This window comes from Nerophis ophidion, linkage group LG17 (assembly GCF_033978795.1).
Source record: "Nerophis ophidion isolate RoL-2023_Sa linkage group LG17, RoL_Noph_v1.0, whole genome shotgun sequence".
Taxonomy (NCBI): Eukaryota; Metazoa; Chordata; class Actinopteri; order Syngnathiformes; family Syngnathidae; genus Nerophis; species Nerophis ophidion.
Genome location: NC_084627.1, coordinates 44,064,511 through 44,082,547, shown reverse-complemented (window position 1 = coordinate 44,082,547; position 18,037 = coordinate 44,064,511). Strand labels below are relative to the sequence as shown.

The following is an 18,037-nucleotide window of genomic DNA, read 5'->3' as shown; positions in this document are numbered from 1 at the left end:
TATTTATATCTAACCTACTTATAATTTAAAGCAGGGGTAGGGAACCTATGGCTCTAGAGCCAGATGTGGCTCTTTTGATGACCGCATCTGGCTCTCGGATAAATCTGAGCTGACATTGCTCAGCACGTTAAATAATGAATAATTCCACTTGTAATCAAAAATAACGTTCAAAATATAAAACATTCTCATGCATTTTTATGTTCAAGAAGTTGCGTTAATGGTAAGAAGTAATTTATTTATTATTGGTTAGTGTGGGGCTTGCCCTCTTGGGGGTTCTTCAGACCACCAGGCACCGACATTAGAGCCTTTTCCTGGGTTGCAATATTTTTTATTTTTCAATAAGTCTCTTAGTTGCTTTTAGCATTTGTCTTTTTCTCTTTCATTCTCGCTCTCTCCTGGCTGCTGCTTATAAACAGAGTGACAAGTGATTAGAAAAGAAGGCCCAGCTGGGCCATCTACGCACCTGTCGCTGATTTCGAGGTCAGCCCTGGCAACACCCCGCTTTCCTGCAGGCCCACAGGCCACGCCCCCTCCACAGTTAGCCTCAGAATAACAATGTTATTACAAAGAATAAGAGACCTATCATACTCTAGAAATGTTGGTCTTACTTTAAAATGCACGCGTTGAGTTGTGTTCAGTGTTGAAAAAAATATTATATGGCTCTTACGGAAAAACATTTTAAAAATATTTGGCTTCTTGGCTCTCTCTGCCAAAAAGGTTCCCGACCCCTGATTTAAAGGATACACCTTTTAAAATGATATGAAACCATGTGTTTATCACAAAGATTATTTTTAAGGCTTAGGTCAAGCTGATTACAAAAATAAATAGTAATCAAATATACTGCAAAAGAAAGGACTTGTAAAAACTGATTTAAAAATACATTTGCATACAATTACACAGTTTTAAAATAAATAATGGAAACATTAACATTGAATAACAATAATACATGTTTCTTAATGAAACAATCAATAACATTAAGTACAAAATGACAATACAGCTTGACCACTTTAGTCATAATTTTTGCACTTAAACTTCTCAATGACGTTAGCTGCAGACTTCTTCTGTTATCGTCATTACTGCCACAAGTGGTGGAAAAGTGCATTACAACTGAGTACCGCTGCAGCCCATATGGACCACAGCTGAGAAACATGTATTTTTTGGCGGCCGTCTGGGTGTGGCTCTCAGCCCAACACTAGTCCATATAATAGATAGTGCTTAACATTTCGCATCAATATTGCTCCACAGTCACATTTATAACTTGTCTTTTTTTCTGTCTGCAAAGGGTTCGTGCGTGGAGGTGTTTCCAGATTGCAAATAAAACCCTCCACGCCACAAAATTAGGCACATCTGCCCACCAGATCAATACACAACCACATTTAAAAAAGCCAGGAATTTAACACCTTGACATTGTTTAACACAAGTATCCAACATTGCAACATTTATTAGTCAGAAAAGAGGAAAATCATCATTGGTGCCCTTTAAAAATGATTTGCCTTTTTTCGGGGGTTAAGTTTGGTGAAATTATTCTTCTCCCCTGACAGGTCCGGCTCCGCAAGATGACGGCAATTTGGGTCTGGTGATTCTGCTGGTTTTGTTTGCCGTGGTTATCATCGCCACCGTCCTTTCTCTCATCTGTGTGGTTTGGTAAGACACTCACTTGCAGTTCTCATCTACTAATCACACCCTTTTTAAAGGGAGACTGCACTTTTTTGGGGGGAATATGCCCATTTTTTTTGTCCTGTCCAGCTTCTCAGGCAAATCATATAGTAGATTTAGATGCTCATATTGGCTGTTTAGATTTAATTTACAGAAGAGAAACGTGGGATACTTCTTTTGTTGCATTATTTGTATTTGACTTTATTAAATGTATTTATATTATCATTTGGTGCAGCCGGGCCGGAGCAGGAAGGGATAGAAAGAGAAAAAAAGGAAGACAGAGGGGGAAATTGTGGGGACAAGAGGGGGATAAGACAAAGAGACGACAACAACAGCAAACACAACAATAACAACAACAACAATAGAGCAACATCAGCAAATAGGATAAGTACAAATATGATAGTAAAAGTGATAGCAAAGAAGCAGTTAGTGAAATAAATAATAATACAGATATGACAATGAGCATTATTACACTACAGAAATCCAAATACCAATAGAAATAGCACTGTTGATAATGAACAATACCAATAATTTGCTTCTATTATCAATAATATAGTTGTTCAAATGCAACAATACATATATACGTAACAATAACTAGAGATACAAAAGAAAGCAGAAAAATGAAGGGGAAGAAAGAGAAGCAACCTATATTAACCTTGTAGATTGTTATAGTATTAATAGTTTAAGCATTGTCAGTGTGCCATGGATTATACCGATCGTTCACAATCATACTAAGACATGACGAATGGATTTATTTCTAATGCATCTTAACTAGTAAATAAATGCGAAGAAAAGTCATCTTACAATGGAAAGTAAGGGAGCCACACTATTCTGCCTCTAAATGGCAAATGGGTTAATACTTTTAGAGCATTTTTCTACCTTGAAGGTACTCAAAGCGCTTTGACACTATTTTCATATTCACCCATTCACACACACAACGGGAGCTGCCATGCAAGGCGCTAACCACGGCCCATCAGGAGCAAGGGGGAAACTTCTTGCTCAAGGACACAATGTACGTGACTAGGATGATGTAAGCTGGGGATCGAACCAGGAACCCTCAGGTTGTCGTAAAAAAAGCCCCTAAAAATGATCCAAAAACTTCCATTAAGATTTTATATACATAATGTAAGTATAAATGTTATGTAGTAACAAACATATTTATAATAACATTTAATATTTACGTATTGGGTGTACCCCGCCTTCCGCCCGATTCTAGCTGAGATAGGCACCAGCGCCCCCTGCGACCCTAAAGGGAATATGCGGTGGGAAATGGATGGATTATTTTAAGCATTCATTTCACAAAGCGTTTTTTTTAACAACATCACTGATTATTACCCATTGCAGACTTAATGAGTGACAACAAACGTACACTCACTTACTGTACAATGTCTGCTGTCATTAGGATGCCAACGGCTAAAATGTTCATACATTCCCGTTGGATTCAAAATGACTCATAATCCTGGCGAAGAAAAGGATCAAACGTCTTTTTGTGTTGTTTCCTTTACCGGGTCTAATTTGGCTATCAAAGTGTACTAACTTGTCGGAATACGTTTTTGTTCTTATAATATCGAGGTGATTAATTATACGCAATAAAGTTGGACGAGCAAGGAAGCAGCTCCCCAGTCAACATTGGCACGCTTGCTATAAATAGTTGGTCTGCGTTAGCGCTTATAATAACAATATCACTAATACTTGTTAATATTCAAGCATGGAGTATTCCTGGCACTTTTTCGGATAGTTTTTGATTGGGTTTTATGGGCGGAATAGAGGACCTCCTATTGGCTTTGTTGTAAGCAGACTTTTCTTTTGAAGTTAGACATTTTTTTAAATAAAACATCCGTCGTCTTGTCTTTTGTAATGATTAATAAAAAAGAAAATAAATAAATAAATAATAATAAACAAAATAAGATATTCTTCTTCTCAGTACGTTAATAATGACCGACTTAATTATTTATTACAAAACTGTTGTATTACTCATTCACAGATGTCATTTTACTATAAACAAGTCAGTAAAAGAATGTATATATTTTTAAGCGCTCTGAAGTGAGAAAGTGGTAGGATTAAATAAAGTTTGCTTCTTCCTACTCCTTTCCGGAGTGATGTATTATGCTATTGCTATGCTATTGGTTGTTAGAGCAGCCGTGCCAGCAACTTCAGGGTTGCAGGTTCAATCCCCGCTTCTGCCATCCTAGTCACTGCCGTTGTGTTTGTGTCCTTGGGCAAGACACTTTACCCACCTGCTCCCAGTGCCACCCACACAGGTTTAAAAAAAAAAAATGTAACTTAGGTATTGGGTTTCACTATGTAAAGCGCTTCGAGCCACTAGAGAAAAGCGCTATATAATTATAATTCACTTCACTTATGCTGTAAGTGTGTTCATGTTCCAAATAAACTAAAGAAAGAAAAGAATGATTGTGAACGAAAGGCAAAATTCCAAAAAAAAGTGCAGTTTCCCTTTAAGTTACATTTATTTACTTGTAATCATAATTAATCATCATTTTTTTCTTCAGGGTGAGGCAGAGGCGGCGTGAACATGTGACCAAACAGGAACTCACATCAGTGGTCAAGATGAAGTCCATGCCAATTTGATGTGAGACAAAACCCTCTTTTCCTCTGAGTGCTATTCAAGGTTCAAGGTTCAACTTTATTGTCTCCGCGGGGAAATTTGTCTTGGGCACAGTGCTTTCTTAACTTACACAAAAACAACAGAACAAAAACACAAGCACAGACACAAACACAACCAGACAACTAACATTTAAACATCAGAACATGGAGCTTGATAGACATAGGTGGCACTTTGATGTAGGCATAACATCTACAGTATGGAGATAAAGATAAAGTACCAGTGTGCATTGCACTAGAGCTCATGGATAAATTGCTGTGTGCTAAAGTGCTATGTGCTAAAACATTCTATTGTACATTGTTGGTCATCTTAATGGAGGCTGGGACAAATGATAATTTAGGACGGTTAGATTTGCACAGTGGGACCTGGAGTCTTCTCCCTGGTGGCAGGGTTTCATATACTGGAACCCTGCCATTCATCTCTGGAGTCAGATAGAAAAACAGAATTAAAGCAACATGTTTGCAAATGGGCTTCACGGTGGCAGAGGGGTTAGTGCGTCTGCCTCACAATACGAACCTCCTGCAGTCCTGGGTTCAAATCCAAGCACGGGATCTTTCTGTGAGGAGTTTGCATGTTCTCCCCGTGAATGCGTGGGTTCCCTCCGGGTACTCCGGCTTCCTCCCACTTCCAAAGACATGCACCTGGGGATAGGTTGATTAGCAACACCAAATTGGCCCTAGTGTATGAATGTGAGTGTGAAGGTTGTCTGTCTATCTGTGTTGGCCCTGCGATGAGGTGGCGACTTGTCCAGGGTGTAGCCCGCCTTCCGCCCGATTGTAGCTGAGATAGGCGCCAGCGCCCCCCGCGACCCCAAAAGGGAATAAGCGGTAGAAAATGGATGGATGGATGTTTGCAAATGTATGCACCAGTTTAGCAATTTTTAGACCGCTTATCGTTAATCCCAAAAATGGATCGCCAGATGACCTCACTGCGAATATTAGTGGGAATCAAATGGCCTTCCTTACAACTTGAATCTCAAATTTACTCTCAAATTTAAATCTCAGCGATCCTGTTCTGTCTCCCTGTAATGTTTGTCTGATCTTGAATGGGATTGTGCTGAAAATTGTAATTTTCCTGAAGGAACTCTCCTGACGGAATAAATAAAGTACTATCTAATCTAATCTAAATGGCCTTCCTTACAACTTGAAAAAAACAAAGAATGAATAAAATGTAATGACATTTATTTATTTGCATGGTTTATTTGCAACGGTTTGCATCTCTCCAATGAGAGGTGATCGATTACTTACCCAGACACCTGGAGAACGATACCAGTCAGAAATGACACATTTCAAAATGTAGCGATTAGATTTGATGCGATTTTGATTTTAAAGCAATCTGGTACAGTTCCCTGTTGAAAATAGATTTCCATTTTATGCTATAAATCCTAGGTCACGTCTCTAAATTGGCACTGTTTATATTTAAATTAATATAATATATAAAGTATATTAATTATTTGGAAATTACTAAAAAACAATATACCCCAATTTAAACTTATATAAACACATTTCTGTCTGTACAACTAAACTATTCCATCCATTTTCTACCGCTTGTCCCAATTGGGGTCGCCGGAGCCTATTTCAGCTGCATTCAGGCGGAAGGCGGGTTACACCCTGGACAAGTCGCCACCTCATCGCAGGGCCAACACAGATAGACAGACAACATTCACACTCACATTTATTCAATTGTGCAAATTAAACTTACAAGCTGTGCTCTCTTGGAACACAGTGATGGTTTTATTTTTAGAGAAATATGTTTTATGGTGCTTTCAAGGATTGCTGAGCAGAGTAGGACGCCACGACGCCCACCAAAAATATTAAATAACAATATTGACTGATTGACTGAGAAGATATTTGACATCTTAAAGAATTGTATCCTTATAATGCTTTAAAAAGGTATAAGGCTCATTGCGGTCCATAATATATATTTGGGTCCAGAAATATATTTTATTTGTTTTGGAATTTTCATGTAAATAAAGTGCTACAGTGCAAAGCAACATTTAAGACAATAAAAGCTCAGCCATCAAGACTAAAACACTGCCAGTGAAGTTAAGAAACACAAAACATGCAAAATAGTGTGTTTTCTGACAGTGTGGTTGTTTATTTTAGTAATTAAAGTAGAAATATGGTCAAAATATTTCAGTGTGTGTATAAGTACTCTTTGAGCACACTCAACAATACCGCCAGGATAGTAATAATCGTGATACTTGTGGTCACAGTAACCATGATGTAACATTTTCATAATTTTAAAACTCAAATCACAGATCAAATCAACTTTATTTATAAAGCACATTTAAAATTTACCACAGGGGTAGCCAAAGTGCTGTACAATGGACAGGTTAAAATATAATACGGGCACCGAGCAAACAACACAACACAAACAGAACATGATACAAAATAAATAAATAAAACATAAAAACAGGTTCACAGCAGGTGTATAATGGGGCGCCATTGCAGGATGGATATCACTTAGAGTTAAAAGTCAAGGAATAAAAGTATGTTTTTAAGAGAGATTTAAAAACAGGAAGAGAGGAGGCTTGTCTAACACTCAGAGATAGGTCGTTCCAGAACTTGGGAGCAGCAGCGAAAGCTCTAGTCACCTCTAAGCTTCAGCCTTGTGTCAGGGACCGTCAGTAGCAGCTGATCGGCTGATCTTAGGGATCGAGTGGGGCAGTAAGGCTGAAGGAGGTCGGAGAGATATGTTGGTGCGAGGTTGTTTAGACATTTAAAAACAAATAGAAGGAGTTTAAAAATTGATTTGATAACGCACAGGGAGCCAGTGAAGGGACGCTAATATAGGGGTGATGTGCTCACGTCTGCGGGTCTGTGTTAGCAGACGAGCAGCAGAGGGAGGCCTGGCATTGCAGTAGTCTAAACGATTCGAGATAAAGGCGTGAATGAATTTCTCGAGGTCATGTCCTGACAGAAGCGGTTTCACTTTCGCTATTTGGCGTAATAGATAAAAGCTTTTTTGAACGACGCTGCTGATTTGTTTTTCGAATTTAAAATCTAAGTCAAACTTTACCCCCAGGTTTGTGACACAGTCGCTGAGATACGGGGTCAGAGTGCCGAGGTCAACGTTGGGGGATGGAGAGCGACTTGGACCGAACAACATAACTTCTGTTTTGTCTTCATTTAGACTCGGGAAGTTAGCTGGAAGCCAGGCTTTGATGTCGTGTAGGCAGTCAATGAGACGTTGAACTGTGTTGTTTTGTGCCATGGGAAAATAGATCCGGCAATCATCGGCATAAAAATGAAATGCAATGCCATACTTCCTAAAAATAGAACCAAGGGGGAGAAGGTAAAGCGCAAATAAGATTGGGGCAAGGATTGAGCCCTGTGGTATAGGAGCTGTGGAAGACACAAAACTGTCTATTTTTACACAAAAACTCCTGTCGACTAGATACGACCTGACCAGTTGAGGGCGGCGCCCTTAATACCCACACAGTTCTCAAGACGAGTGATTAAGGTGGGATGGTCGACGGTGTCAAACGCAGCAGACAGATCTAAAAGCACCAGGACGACATATTTGCCGGAATCAGTTGACAGGAGGATATCGTTAAAAACTTTTAGAAGCGCTGACTCTGTGCTGTGGGTTTTAAGTACTAAAACCAGTCCATCCCAGTATCTGCTTTCTGCATGAATACACAATTTTATCTCTTTTTCTAACTTTGTTGTTGCACATGTGTTCTGAATACGTCCAATTCCCACACGAGTGGTTGTGCGTCTTCTCCAGCTTTGCCCGTTTTGGGAGATAGTTGTGCAGGGCACACACACGGCCTCTGTGGTGAAGCTAATTATAAACCTGAAGGGCTTGCTTGCTTATGCTAAATCCTTTTTGCAGAGTTAAAAGAAAAAAAGTGACATGGTAGTCAGGCAAGTAAACAAACATTTAACTTGGTTGAGGTCATTGAACACCATTTTGACCATTACATTTCACTAAAAGCAGGCCTTGTGTTGCCATAAACAACAAACACATATAATAGGCTGCTCAAAAAGGGTCGTTATGTCTTCTTATTCATATACTTTTTTAAATGTTCTTGTAATCAGACCGTATTTTTGGTGCATTGGATGGAATTTGTCGTCTGCAGTCTTATTCAGAAGGGTCACCCGACCACCGTGACGTGTTGCCCATCAGCTGTTCTTATAGGCGTGGCTAAACAGGCAGAAAAGACAGTTACTTGTGCATCCAAAAGACAAAATAGAACAAAACAAGAAATGCAATGTCATTTACGAAATCCTGCAAAAAAATCCTACATGGGAGAAACCGCGAGGACATTCAACACAAGGAAGAAAGAACATCAGAAACAATGCGAAAAAGAGACAACTGGGAGGTTTACAAGAAGCCTAAAACAAAAATCCAAACAGGAAATCTTCAAATCAGCCAAATAACCACATGACCGGGACAACGGCAAAATCATCGGCACGGAAAGTAACACATTCAAACGATGGACTAAGGAGGCGATCGAACTAAGGAAGCAGCCCAAGGAAACCATTAATCGGGATGAGGGATCATACCTGGGACTCCCTCCTCCATTAACCATCAAGAAATATTGGATAGAGCTAACCAGGTGGACTTGACAGGTATGCCTGTATGGCCACGCCTATAAGAACAGCTGATAGGCAACGCGTCACAGTGGTCAGGTGACCCTCCTGAAAAAGAGACAGCTTCTTTCCCAAAACTGTCACCATGTTGAACTATAATAATAATAATAATTCGCCCCTACACAATATCCTGCCCTAATACCCTACTGTGCAATACTACCCTTCGATAACTGATTGTTATTTATTACTTCGGTACTCTTGTCTTGTTCTGTATATTGTACAGTATTTTTTATTTCTACAGTGTTTAGTATATTGTACAGTATTTTGTATTTCTATAGTGTTTTGTATATTGTACAGGATTGCTTATTATTTTTATTGGATAGTAGTCTATTTATTTCAATTGTTAGTTTTTTCCTTTTCTCTTGTGTTATTTATTTTTACCCCATATTTGTTCCCACTACCGCACCTTAAATTGGAGTCTTTAATCTCATTATATGCAAATATAATAACAATAAAGTCCATCCATCCATCTTCTTCCGCTTATCCGAGGTCGGGTCGCGGGGGCAACAGCCTAAGCAGGGAAGCCCAGACTTCCCTTTCCCCAGCCACTTCGTCTAGCTCTTCCCGGGGGATCCCGAGGCGTTCCCAGGCCAGCCGGGAGACATAGTCTTCCCAACGTGTCCTGGGTCTTCCCCGTGGCCTCCTACTGGTTGGACGTGCCCTAAACACCTTCCTCGGGAGGCGTTCGGGTGGCATCCTGACCAGATGCCCGAACCACCTCATCTGGCTCCTCTCGTTGTGGAGGAACAGCGGCTTTACTTTGAGTTCCTCCCAGATGGCAGAGCTTCTCACCCTATCTCTAAGGGAGAGCCCCGCCACACGGCGGAGGAAACTAATTTCGGCCGCTTGTACTCGTGATCTTATCCTTTCGGTCATGACCCAAAGCTCATGACCATAGGTGAGGATGGGAACGTAAATCGACCGGTAAATTGAGAGCTTTGCCTTCCGGCTCAGCTCCTTCTTCACCATAACAGATCGGTACAACGTCCGCATTACTGAAGACGCCGCACCGATCCGCCTGTCGATCTCACGATCCACTCTTCCCTCACTCGTGAACAAGACTCCTAGGTACTTGAACTCCTCCACTTGGGGCAGGGTCTCCTCCCCAACCCGGAGATGGCACTCCACCCTTTTCCGGGCGAGAACCCCGCCACACTGGGATTAAAGGCCTCACCTTTTCTCTGCCAAACATATTGCTCCATTTTTGTTTCAACAGACAGCAGATTTGCTCCCATTTTGGAGGTGCTGATTCTCATTCCGGTCGCTTCACACTCGGCTGCGAACCGATCCAGCGAGAGCTGAAGATCCCGGTCAGATGAAGCCATTAGGACCACATCATCTGCAAAAAGCAGAGACTTAATCCTGCGGTCACCAAACCGGAACCCCTCAACGCCTTGACTGCGCCTAGAAATTCTGTCCATAAAAGTTATGAACAGAATGGGCGACAAAGGACAGCCTTGGCGGAGTCCAACCCTCACTGGAAATGTGTTCGACTTACTGCCGGCAATGCGGACCAAGCTCTGACACTGATCATACAGGGAGCGGACCGCCACAATAAGACAGTCCGATACCCCATACTCTCTGAGCACTCCCCACAGGACTTCCCGAGGTACACGGTCCAATGCCTTCTCCAAGTCCACAAAGCACATGTAGACTGGTTGGGCAAACTCCCATGCACCCTCAAGAACCCTGCCGAGAGTATAGAGCTGGTCCACAGTTCCACGACCAGGACGAAAACCACACAGTTCCTCCTGAATCCGAGGTTCGACTATCCGGCGTAGCCTCCTCTCCAGTACACCTGAATAAACCTTACCGGGAAGGCTGAGAAGTGTGATCCCACCATAGTTGGAACAATAAAGTCTATTCTATTTGGACGGGTGTTCAAATACTTTTGGCAAAATGTCTTCATAGCACCACTTACTGTTCTAGAAATGCTTGAACGTGGCTCCTTGTCTCTCATTTCAGGTTGATGTCAGACATCATCTCCTCCTCAGCCCGTTCTAGGGCTGCTCTATTAGGACATCATGCGGACTTCCCATATTCAAGTGCAGAATCCCGTCAGGATCCACGGAGGCACTAAAGGGCGTCGGGGGTCTGGCCCCAGTCAGAACAATGTCAGGTAAGACCGGCAGTGGTCATTTCCCAGCATGCCGAGGGCCTCCAGTGGGATATGTTGGACTCATTCTTTAGAAGACGAACTGCGACAGGAAGTCAAGTCCAAAATACACTTTTGTTTTGGCGAGGAGTCGCGTGCTCACATTAAGGCAAGGAGGCCTGAAGGAAGGCAGCTGAGAACTTCAATCCGACAGACGTCAGATTTGTTTGTTTTTTTTAATTCCTCTTGTTTGTTCCTTCTGGTAATACCTCTTCCTGACCATGCATCCACTGAAGACACCCACAGAATGAAGCCTGCTCACGCCACACCCGCGTTAAAAGAAGACATACCAAGCAAAACCTTGAGTGCTCACGTGTCCTAGCAGACAAATGTTCTGTGTGAAATGTAAATTTCAATGACATTATATATTTGTTTGATGCACCTTTGGCTCCTTCACAGGTCACCTAAAAACATTCATGAAGTTTGCTCCTTTTATGAATTTATTATGGCTCTACTGAAAATGTCACTGGGTCAAAAGTATACATACAGCTATGTTAATATTTGCTGACATGTCCTTTGGCAAGTTTCACTCACTTTTGGTAGCCATCCACGATTTAATTTTTGACCACTCCTCTTGACAAAATTGGTGCAGTTCAGCTAAATGTGTTGCTTTTCTGACATGGACTTGTTTCTTCAGCATTGTCCACACGTTTAAGTCAGGACTTTAGGAAGGCCATTCTAATACCTTCATTCTAGCCTGATTTAGCCATTCCTTTCAATCAATCAATCAATGTTTCAAAGGACTGTACAAACCATTAAGACTACGACATCCTCGGAAGAACCCACAAAAGGGCAAGGAAAACTCACACCCAGTGGGCAGGGAGAATTCACATCCAGTGGGACGCCAGTGACAATGCTGACTATGAGAAACCTTGGAGAGGACCTCAGAAGTGGGCAACCCCCCCCCACTCTAGGGGACCGAAAGCAATGGATGTCGAGCGGGTCTAACATGGTACTGTGAAAGTTCAATCCATAGTGGCTCCAACACAGCCGCGAGAGTTCAGTTCAGAGTCCCGTCCACAGGAAACCATCTCAACCTCCGGGCTGATAATTTTAGCTTGTCCTGAAGAATTTGGAGGTAATCCTCCTTTTTCAACGTCCCATTTAAAGCCCCAGTTCCATTTGCAGCAAAACAGTCCCAGACCATAATACTAGCACCACCATGCTTGACGGTAGGTGTGGTGTTGCTGGGATTAAAGGCCTCACCTTTTCTCTGCCAAACATATTGCTCCATTTTTGTTTCAACAGACAGCAGATTTGCTCCCATTTTCTGTAGATCCATAATAAATTCATAAAACAGGGGTCTTAGACAAACTTCATGAATGTTTTTTGTGCTCTAATCACTCTAACACAGGGGTCACCAACGCGGTGCCCGCGGGCACCAGGTAGCCCGAAAGGACCGGATGAGTCGCCCGCTGGCCTGTTCTAAAAATAGCTCAAATAGCAGCACTTACCAGTGAGCTGCCTCTATTTTTTACATTTTATATATTTACTAGCAAGCTGGTCTCGCTTTGCTCGACATTTTTAATTCTAAGAGAGACAAAACTCAAATAGAATTTGAAAATCCAAGAAAATATTTTAAAGACTTGGTCTTCACTTGTTTGAATAAATTCATTTTTTTTTTTTGCTTTGCTTCTTATAACTTTCCGAAAGACAATTTGAGGGAAAAAATACAACCTTAAAAATGATTTTAGGATTTTTAAACACATATACCTTTTTACCTTTTAAATTCCTTCCTCTTCTTTCCTGAAAATTTTAATCAATGTTCAAGTAAATTTATTGTTTTTATTGTAAAGAATAATAAATACATTTTAATTTAATTATTAATTTTAGCTTCTTTTTTTTTGACGAAAAATATTTGTGAAATATCTCTTTAAACTTATTATGATTAAAATTTAAAAAAATTATTCGGGCAAATCTAGAAAATCTTTAGAATCAAATTTAAATCTTATTTCAAAGTCTTTTGAATTTCTTTCATAACATTTTTTTTGAAAATCTAGAAGAAATAATGATTTGTCTTTTAGAAATATAGCTTGGTCCAATTTGTCGTATATTCTAACAAAATGCAGATTGGATTTTAACCTATTTAAAACATGTCATCAACATTCTAAAATTAATCTTAATCAGGAAAAATCACTAATGATGTTCCATAAATTCATTTTTTAATTTTTTCCAAAAGATTCAAATTAGCTAGTTTTTCTCTTCTTTTTTCGGTTGAATTTTGAATTTTAAAGAGTCGAAATTTAAGATAAACTATAATTCAAAATTAAATTTTTCCTTTTTTCATCCATCCATCCATCTTCTTCCGCTTATCCGAGGTCGGGTCGCGGGGGCAACAACCTAAGCAGGGAAACCCAGACTTCCCTTTCCCCAGCCACTTCGTCTAGCTCTTCCCGGGGGATCCCGAGGCGTTCCCAGGCCAGCCGGGAGACATAGTCTTCCCAACGTGTCCTGGGTCTTCCCCGTGGCCTCCTACCGGTTGGACGTGCCCTAAACACCTCCCTAGGGAGGCGGAGGAAACTCGTTTCAGCCGCTTGTACCCGTGATCTTATCCTTTCGGTCATGACCCAAAGCTCATGACCATAGGTGAGGATGGGAACGTAGATCGGCCGGTAAATTGAGAGCTTTGCCTTCCGGCTCAGCTCCTTCTTCACCACAACGGATCGGTACAACGTCCGCATTACCGACCTTTTCAATAAATAGTTTTTTTCATCATTTATTCTCTACAAAAAACCTTCCGTAAAAGGAAAAAAAATGTACGACGGAATGACGGACACAAATACCCATTTATATATACATATATAAAAGGCAAACTGAGCAAATTGGCTATTTCTGGCAATTTATTTAAGTGTGTATCAAACTGGTAGCCCTTCGCGTTAATCAGTACCCAAGAAGTAGCTCTTGGTTTCAAAAAGGTTGGTGACCCCTCTGACAGTTGTAGAAATTATTGGAAACTCAAGACAGCCATGACGTTATGTTTCTTACAAGTGTATGTAAACTTTTGACCACGACTGTATTCGCAGGTCAAATGTAGACATTTGAGGTCCTCTCCAAGGTTCTCATAGTCATCATTGTCACTAGCGTCCCACTGGGTGTGAGTTTTTCTTGCCCTTATGTGGGTTCTTCTGAGGATGTCGTAGTCGTAGTGCTTTGTGCAGACCTTTGAGACGTGTGATTTAGGGCTATATAAATACACATTGATTGATTGATTGATTGATTGATTTGTTTTAATCCAGCAGATGGCAGCTGACTTGATTATGAAACACTTACATCGTGTCAATACAGCTAATGAGTGTGCCAGGCACTCGTGACCTCGGACTAAGTAATCCTTCATCTTAGCTTTTCCTCTGCACCTCACAACATTTCTAGAAACTGCGTTTAAACTGCTCCTCCTCGCCAGGAGAGGTTTTAGCAACAAGTCTGGTGGGCAGAGGCCCGGGCTGGCGTTTTGAGGGGGGGGGGGGGACCTTCTCGGTCATGTGGTCAGGACGGGCGCTCTCTACTTAGAAAGTGGACAAAAAAACTTTTAGCGGGGTTAGTTCGCAGCCACCTTTTTTTTTTTTTTTACTCATATATATATATTTTTTTGACCTGGCTAAATAGTTGTAAATCCCTGCTAAATGAGAAACGGCAGCAAGCGAGGTGAGAACTGTTCCACGGCAGCCGGGTCAGGTCCAGTTCTTTTGTGTGCACAGCCGTCTTTGCGGCCTGACGAGATAGTCGGTTGCCATGGTTACCTGACAAGTCAACTTGTAACTCACTCGGAACTGCCTTTGTAAAAGAACGACGTCTGGGGGCGGTTTGTGCTCATGGAAAAGCCCCCAAAATACCTCAAATTTTAACGCATTCGGGTTTCTTTCACTCTTCATCTTCCGTGCGTGTCGTCCGCGGAGGACGTTTTTCTCCAAAGCTGTGCGGTCCGTAGAGAAAACGGACCTCCTGTGCATAGAAGTCAAGCTGGTGTGTGAAGACTTGTTTTATACATCACATCTACTTTATGGACACAAACACACGTGTATGTTGTTTTGTACATAACCTTGTTGGGATAGTAGATGAACTCCATAGTTTATTGTCATCGGATGGAATTCATGGAAAATGCATCAAATATTGAACGTTTGTGAGGAAATATTGTATCATAAATAATGTGGGTTATAATCTCCATGTATGAGTTCCCAACATTGTGTATTTTTCGTTGCCTTCCCCAGTTATATGAAGCTCCTTTTTTTGGTTTAAAGGCCTACTGAAATGAGATTTTCTTATTTAAACGGGGATCATTCTATGTGTCATACTTGATCATTTCTCGATATTGCCATATTTTTGCTGAAAGGATGTAGTAGAGAACATCGATGATAAAGTTCGCAAGTTTTGGTCGCTAATAAAAAAGCCTTGCCTGTGCCGGAAGTAGCAGACGATGTGCGCGTGATGTCACGGGTTGTGGAGCTCCTCACATCTGAACATTGTTTATAATCATATCCACTAGCAGCAAGTGCAATTCGGACCGAGAAAGCGACGTGTTCGCCATTAATTTGAGCGAGGATGAAAGATTTGTGGATGAGGAAAGTTGGAGTGAATCCATCCATCCATCATCTTCCGCTTATTCAAGGTCGGGTCGCGGGGGCAGCAGCCTAAGCAGGGAAGCCCAGACTTCCCTCTCACCAGCCACTTCGTCCAGCTCTTCCCGGGGGATCCCGAGGCGTTCCCAGGCCAGCCCAACGTGTCCTGGGTCTTCCCCGTGGCCTCCTACCGGTTGGACGTGCCCTAAACACCTCCCTAGGTAGGCGTTCAGGTGGCATCCTGACCAGTTGCCCGAACCACCTCATCTGGCTCCTCTCGATGTGGAGGAGCAGCGGCTTTACTTTGAGTTCCTCCCGGATGGCAGAGCTTCTCACCCTATCTCTAAGGGAGAGCCCCGCCACCCGGCGGAGGAAACTCATTTCGGCCGCTTGTACCCGTGATCTTATCCTTTCGGTCATGACCCAAAGCTCATGACCATAGGTGAGGATGGGAACGTAGATCGACCGGTAAATTGAGAGCTTTGCCTTCCGGCTCAGCTCCTTCTTCACCACAACGGATCGGTACAACGTTCGCATTACTGAAGACGCCGCACCGATCCGCCTGTCGATCTCACGATCCACTTTTCCCTCACTCGTGAACAAGACTCCTAGGTACTTGAACTCCTCCACTTGGGGCAGGGTCTCCTCCCCAACCCGGAGATGACACTCCACCCTTTTCCGGGCGAGAACCATGGACTCGGACTTGGAGGTGCTGATTCTCATTCCGGTCGCTTCACACTCGGCTGCGAACCGATCCAGTGAGAGCTGAAGATCCCGGTCAGATGAAGCCATCAGGACCACATCATCTGCAAAAAGCAGAGACCCAATCCCGCGGTCACCAAACCGGAACCCCTCAACGCCTTGACTGCGCCTAGAAATTCTGTCCATAAAAGTTATGAACAGAATCGCACATAATTTTTTTTTATTATTATTTTTTTTTTTTAGTGCTTCAAGTTAGAGTGAAGCACTAAAAAAAGAATTTAAAAAAGGCGACGGCAGTGGGAGCGATTCAGATGTTATTAGACACATTTACTAGGATAATTCTGGAAAATCCCTTATCTGCTTATTGTGTTAATAGTGTTTTAGTGGGATTATAAAGTCATACCTGAAAGTCGGAGGGCAGCGGTGAACGTCTCTCAGGGAGTTCGCATAATCCACTCAAGTTTCCGGTAAGAGACGACTTAATATCACAATTTTCCCATCCGAAAACTTGCTGGTTGACGTAGAGAAACATGTTCGCTTGACCGCTCTGTGTTAAAGCTTCACAACAAACTAAGAAACACCGGATGTGTCTCGGTGCTAAAGGCAGCTGCAATCCACCGCTTTCCACCAACAGCATTCTTCTTTGACGTCTCCATTATTAATTGAACAAATCGCAAAAGATTCAGCAACACAGATGCCCAAATTAGTGTGTATTAACGCGATGAAAATAACGTCACAAACACGCGTCATCATTCCGCGACGTTTTCAATAGGAAACTTTGCGGGAAATTTAAAATTGCAATTTAGTAAAGTAAAGCGGCCGTATTGGCATGTGTTGCAATGTTAATATTTCATCATTGATATATAAACTATCAGACTGCGTGGTCGCTAGTAGTGGCTTTCAGTAGGCCTTTAAATACTCAATCAGCTCACAATACTCATCTGTTGCAATGTCCAATGCAGAAAAGTCACTTTGTAGAACTATGCGTTGGTATTTTATTTTTACTCTTTCAACACATTTGACTCCATTTTTTATTGGCTTTTGGAATATTTGATGTTGGACCGACCGGATGAAATTAATATGCTGCATTTTAATACCATTCACAATAATAAAGTAAGGACAATTTTTTGGGGGGGGGGAAACATTACAATTTTCTCTGGGCAAAGTGCAGTATTAGAAGATGTCCATCATTTCCTGTGAGCCTTTTTCCTGTGCAGTATGTGATGCCAGAAGGTGCCTGATGTTTTTCTTTATCTTTTAAAGCACGCATCCATCCTCAGATGTACATAATTGTTTGTTTTTGTTTTTTTAAGCTTCACGTGTTTGTCAGATATCACATAAGATGCTCTTTCCTTATTGTCTTTGTAATGTTTCTGTAAAATAATAAATACTATTTTATTATCACACCAGCACACGCTTTTTTGGACGCCTCTTTTTTTCATCTCACACACATTTAGGGTGTTATTTATTGGGATGTAAGGATGTGAGTACACCTAAGATGTGGATAAAACAAAATTGAATTTAAATAATTGACTAAATGTCCAAAATAGTCCACATATTCACTTTTAAACCATGATAATAATAGTATACAAATGGAAAAAACATTTTATTTTGAAACGCAGATTATGAAAAACGAATACCGTAATTTCCGTTTGGTTCTTTGGCTCCATCTGGTGGACAAATGTTGATATGGCTGTTTTGTCCCATTTAGGCATTAAATAAAAAAATGTCAAAAAATAAATACTAC

At 41.4% G+C, this 18,037-nt stretch overlaps 1 protein-coding gene across 1 annotated transcript in view; it reads left to right on the top strand.

Moving 5' to 3' along the window:
- il11ra (interleukin 11 receptor subunit alpha) overlaps nucleotides 1-17,702 on the top strand; it is a 109,707-nt gene extending 92,005 nt beyond the window's left edge. Inside the window, exons 10-12 of the mRNA XM_061877008.1 lie at nucleotides 1,542-1,644; nucleotides 4,167-4,246; nucleotides 10,846-17,702. Of these exons, the coding sequence (XP_061732992.1) occupies nucleotides 1,542-1,644; nucleotides 4,167-4,245 (182 nt within the window). The 3' untranslated portion in view covers nucleotide 4,246; nucleotides 10,846-17,702. The remainder of the gene's footprint in view (nucleotides 1-1,541; nucleotides 1,645-4,166; nucleotides 4,247-10,845) is intronic.
- Nucleotides 17,703-18,037: the final 335 nt, after the last annotated feature.